Source organism: Vigna unguiculata, chromosome 3 (genome assembly GCF_004118075.2).
Source record: "Vigna unguiculata cultivar IT97K-499-35 chromosome 3, ASM411807v1, whole genome shotgun sequence".
Classification (NCBI taxonomy): domain Eukaryota; kingdom Viridiplantae; phylum Streptophyta; class Magnoliopsida; order Fabales; family Fabaceae; genus Vigna; species Vigna unguiculata.
The window spans coordinates 6,187,126-6,190,891 of NC_040281.1; the positions used below are offsets into that span (position 1 = coordinate 6,187,126).

The 3,766-nt window shown below is 37.5% G+C and overlaps 1 protein-coding gene across 1 annotated transcript; it reads left to right on the forward strand.

The window, feature by feature from the left end:
• Positions 1 to 216: 216 nt before the first annotated feature.
• On the forward strand, positions 217 to 3,161 carry LOC114175962 (probable trehalose-phosphate phosphatase J). The gene is made up of 11 exons (XM_028060827.1): positions 217 to 747; positions 840 to 980; positions 1,096 to 1,167; positions 1,257 to 1,352; positions 1,461 to 1,520; positions 1,613 to 1,714; positions 1,810 to 1,887; positions 2,014 to 2,083; positions 2,359 to 2,429; positions 2,586 to 2,678; positions 2,795 to 3,161. Exons 1-11 carry the CDS (start codon positions 505 to 507, stop codon positions 2,867 to 2,869), a joined length of 1,101 nt encoding a protein of 366 aa, XP_027916628.1. The 5' UTR covers positions 217 to 504; the 3' UTR covers positions 2,870 to 3,161.
• Positions 3,162 to 3,766: the final 605 nt, after the last annotated feature.

Genomic DNA, 3,766 nt, shown 5'->3' on the forward strand with positions numbered 1-3,766 from the left:
TGGAAGCTCCAACACCCTCATCTAAAAATTAATTATTTAAAAAAATGTGAGAAAATTGATAAAATGAAAGGAAGAAGTGAAAGTGAAATGGTATGTGGCGGGGACCTCAAGGATATCGGGGTCGAGGGTGGGGGCAAAGGTGTGGGTCCCACCATTCAGGACCTTCGGTTTCTAACAACTATAAATTAAAGCTAGGGGCAGCGTCTTCTCCCCCACACATACATTCACTCCTTCTCTCTGTCTCTCTTCGCTTCTCTTCTCTGCCACCCCCATTGCTGTAACCAAAACCTCTCTTTTTTCTCCTTCTTCTTCTTCTTCTCACCAATTACCCTTTCAGTTTTCGTCCCACACCGCTTGCTTCTCAAACCCTACTACTGTAACACAACCTTATATACTCCCTCTGGAACCTTAAGCTACAAAACCTTAACATTCCTCACCATCCTCCACCTCCGGTTTTCAAAATTTTATAATTATTCGGTTGGGGTTATTCTATCTGCAAACAAAATGACGCAGCAGAATGTGGTACCGTCCAAGACAAAATCCGGGATCAACAGGGACCTAGCGGTTGCGCAAAAGCCACCGGCGGCGCCGGGGGGCTACATTCCCATTCCGAGGAGGAGGGTTTTGAAGAACCTTGAGATCAATGGAGGACAAAGAATCAATGCATGGGTTGATTCCATGAGAGCCTCTTCTCCCACCCATGCCAAATCAACCTCTTCCTTCGCCGAAGAACACAGCTCTTGGATTGTGAGAACCCATCATCACCCACTCTCTTTTCAACCGCTTATGGATCTGATCTTTCTCTAACGTATGTGTAACGCGTGTTCTTTGTCAAACAGCTTCGCCACCCTTCGGCATTAGACATGTTTGAGCAAATTATGGATGCATCCAGGGGAAAGCAAATCGTCATGTTCCTGGACTATGATGGTACTTTGTCACCTATTGTTGATGATCCAGACCGTGCTTTCATGTCGGATTCGGTTAGTATTCATGCATACCATTATTCAACATATCATAACATCATATCATTGATATCATATGTATTATATATATAAAATTTGGTGGTAACGTGCACGTGGTGTTGTCATATGTCAGATGAGGAAAACAGTGAGGAAACTTGCGAGGTGTTTTCCCACTGCTATAGTTACAGGCAGATGCAGAGACAAGGTATGCTTAATTTTCAACTCTGTCTTTATTCTTTTCTTATTTTTTCGGGGAAAAAAAGAAGTAATTTTGTGTCGTTTTACAAAAAATAGGTTTACAATTTTGTGCGATTGGCTGAGCTATATTATGCTGGAAGCCATGGCATGGATATCCAAGGCCCAACAAGAGACTCCAAATACAGCAACAAAGTGAGTGAAGTGAAGTACCTATAGTAGTGCAATATAGGAAAACCATGGTTTTTTTACCTTTCCTAAGAAACCAAATATTGATTTTAGTTTGATTCTTATGATCTGCAGGACAAAGGAGAGCCAGTTCTTTTTCAACCTGCCAGTGAATTTCTTCCCATGATAGACGAGGTTGGTCAATTTTACATTGCTCCTCATGTTAATATTTTTTTAATTTTAAAAATATAGTAAGTGAAAAAATCTTTTTTTGTGTTAATTTTCAGGTGTACAATGAATTAGTTGAGAAAATGAAATCAATCCCTGGAGCAAGGGTGGAGAACAACAAGTTCTGCGTCTCTGTTCATTTTCGCTGCGTTGATGAAAAGGTACATAAAAACTTTAAAGCCGGCGATGTTATTTATTGGTACCTGGAAATTGTGATTTAGAATTTTGGCTGAGTTAAGTGACATGATGTACACAGAAATGGAGTGAACTGGCACAGGAAGTGAGATCAGTATTAAAAGAGTACCCGAAGCTTCGTCTTAACCAAGGAAGAAAGGTGGGCCATGGTTTTATTTCCTCTTTCTTACCATCAACTTTGTTTATGTGGTGGGGTATTTGATTTAGTTTAAAGATAATATGAAATGAAAGATGTCTCACTTTCAATTACATTTGTTTATTGCAGGTATTAGAGATTCGTCCATCCATTAAATGGGACAAAGGGAAAGCACTGGAATTTTTGTTAGAGTCACTTGGTAGGTTTTAATCCATTTCATTTTTTGTTCTTCCTTTTATTTCTCACAACCAATATTTACATTTTCTCCAACATAATAATTGCACACATAACCCACTAGTTGGATAATTCTTCAAACGTTTGACTGCTAAAAACAATCTAGAGGACCACACACACACACGCCCTGTGGGATTAGTTTATTCACTGAAACATTGTTTTATAATCACATGCTTCTAAAATATGCAGTAATTTTTTAATTTGTCAATCGATATCTAAATAATAAATCGTTTTCAACAGGATTTGCCAACTGTAACGATGTCTTTCCTGTTTACATTGGAGATGATAAAACCGATGAAGATGCATTCAAGGTATCCAATGATCTTAATCTATTTACTTTTATTTGTTATTTCTCTAAAAGAATACTGCTTACCTATTTAATATATTATATTCGTTTGTAGATTTTTTGGGATAATCTGAACCAAGTCAACTAACTACTGATTCTTAATTTCTTTTATGATAATCAGAAACTTAGAGACAGAGGACAAGGTTTTGGGATTCTTGTCTCGAAATTCCCAAAGGACACTACTGCATCATACTCTTTACAAGAACCTAACGAGGCAAGTATATATAATATGATTGATTTTCTCATTTCATCTATTTTTGCACCATGGCATCGTATGCATAAAATACAAGTGTTTATTTATTCATATATATATACTTGTGTTTCATGCAGGTGATGGATTTCCTTCAACGATTGGTGGAATGGAAACAAGTATCCCTTCGTCTCCGAGCACGTTCCCGTGTGTAAATGAATAGAATGATAATGTACATCCCTACCCTGCCATAAAAATGGAGTCGAGCTAGGGTAGCATATAGGACCCTTTTTTCTTGTTTTGTTCAGATTAGAACAAGGAACAAAAATGTATGAAAAAAGGAAACACAAAAGTGTCTTTCTGAGTTTGAAGCACGTTTACATTGATGTAATTAACCACGTAGTTTGTAGTACGGAGGAAAAGTCTCTGTTGCATCAAATGTAATACTGAATGGATTATTAATTTTGTACTTTTCCAAAAATGATAATATATGTTACAAGTTACGTATCGAAAACCATGTAGTATATATATTAGTTCTTGGTCGTGACACGCTTACACAGTCTCACAATCATGATCGTACAAATCGGTCTGTTGTTTAATGGTAAAAAAAGAACATTGGAAATACCGTCGCTAACAGAATTTTGGAGAAACATTGCTGTAGTTTTACGATACTCTAGATGAGCAAAGAACAAAAAACGGACTGTGACATCTTGAATCGCGAAATGGGGCAAGAGGTTAAGGGGTAATAAGTTCATATACCTTTTGCTTTTAATTGAAAAACCGAAAGAAAAATAAAATAGAGAAAGGGCAAGGATAAACCGAAGTCTGTGTTGACAATTATTGGTTTCTCAGTGAAGGATACAGAAACACTAATGGACATGCTTGTTTTGGGAAACAATTGATTGTGCTAGTTAAACTTATTGTGGATTAAAAGTGTGTGAAGTTTGGTTCATAGTTGGGTGCATAATACACAGGCATGTCAAAAAGAAAGGGGTTGTCTATCCCTACGTAGAATGACCGAATTGGTGGCACGTGCATAGGAAAGTAGAAGAAGTTATAGGCAATTGCAGGAAAAACGGGGTTCCAATCTCAGTAAGATATCCTTAATGTGG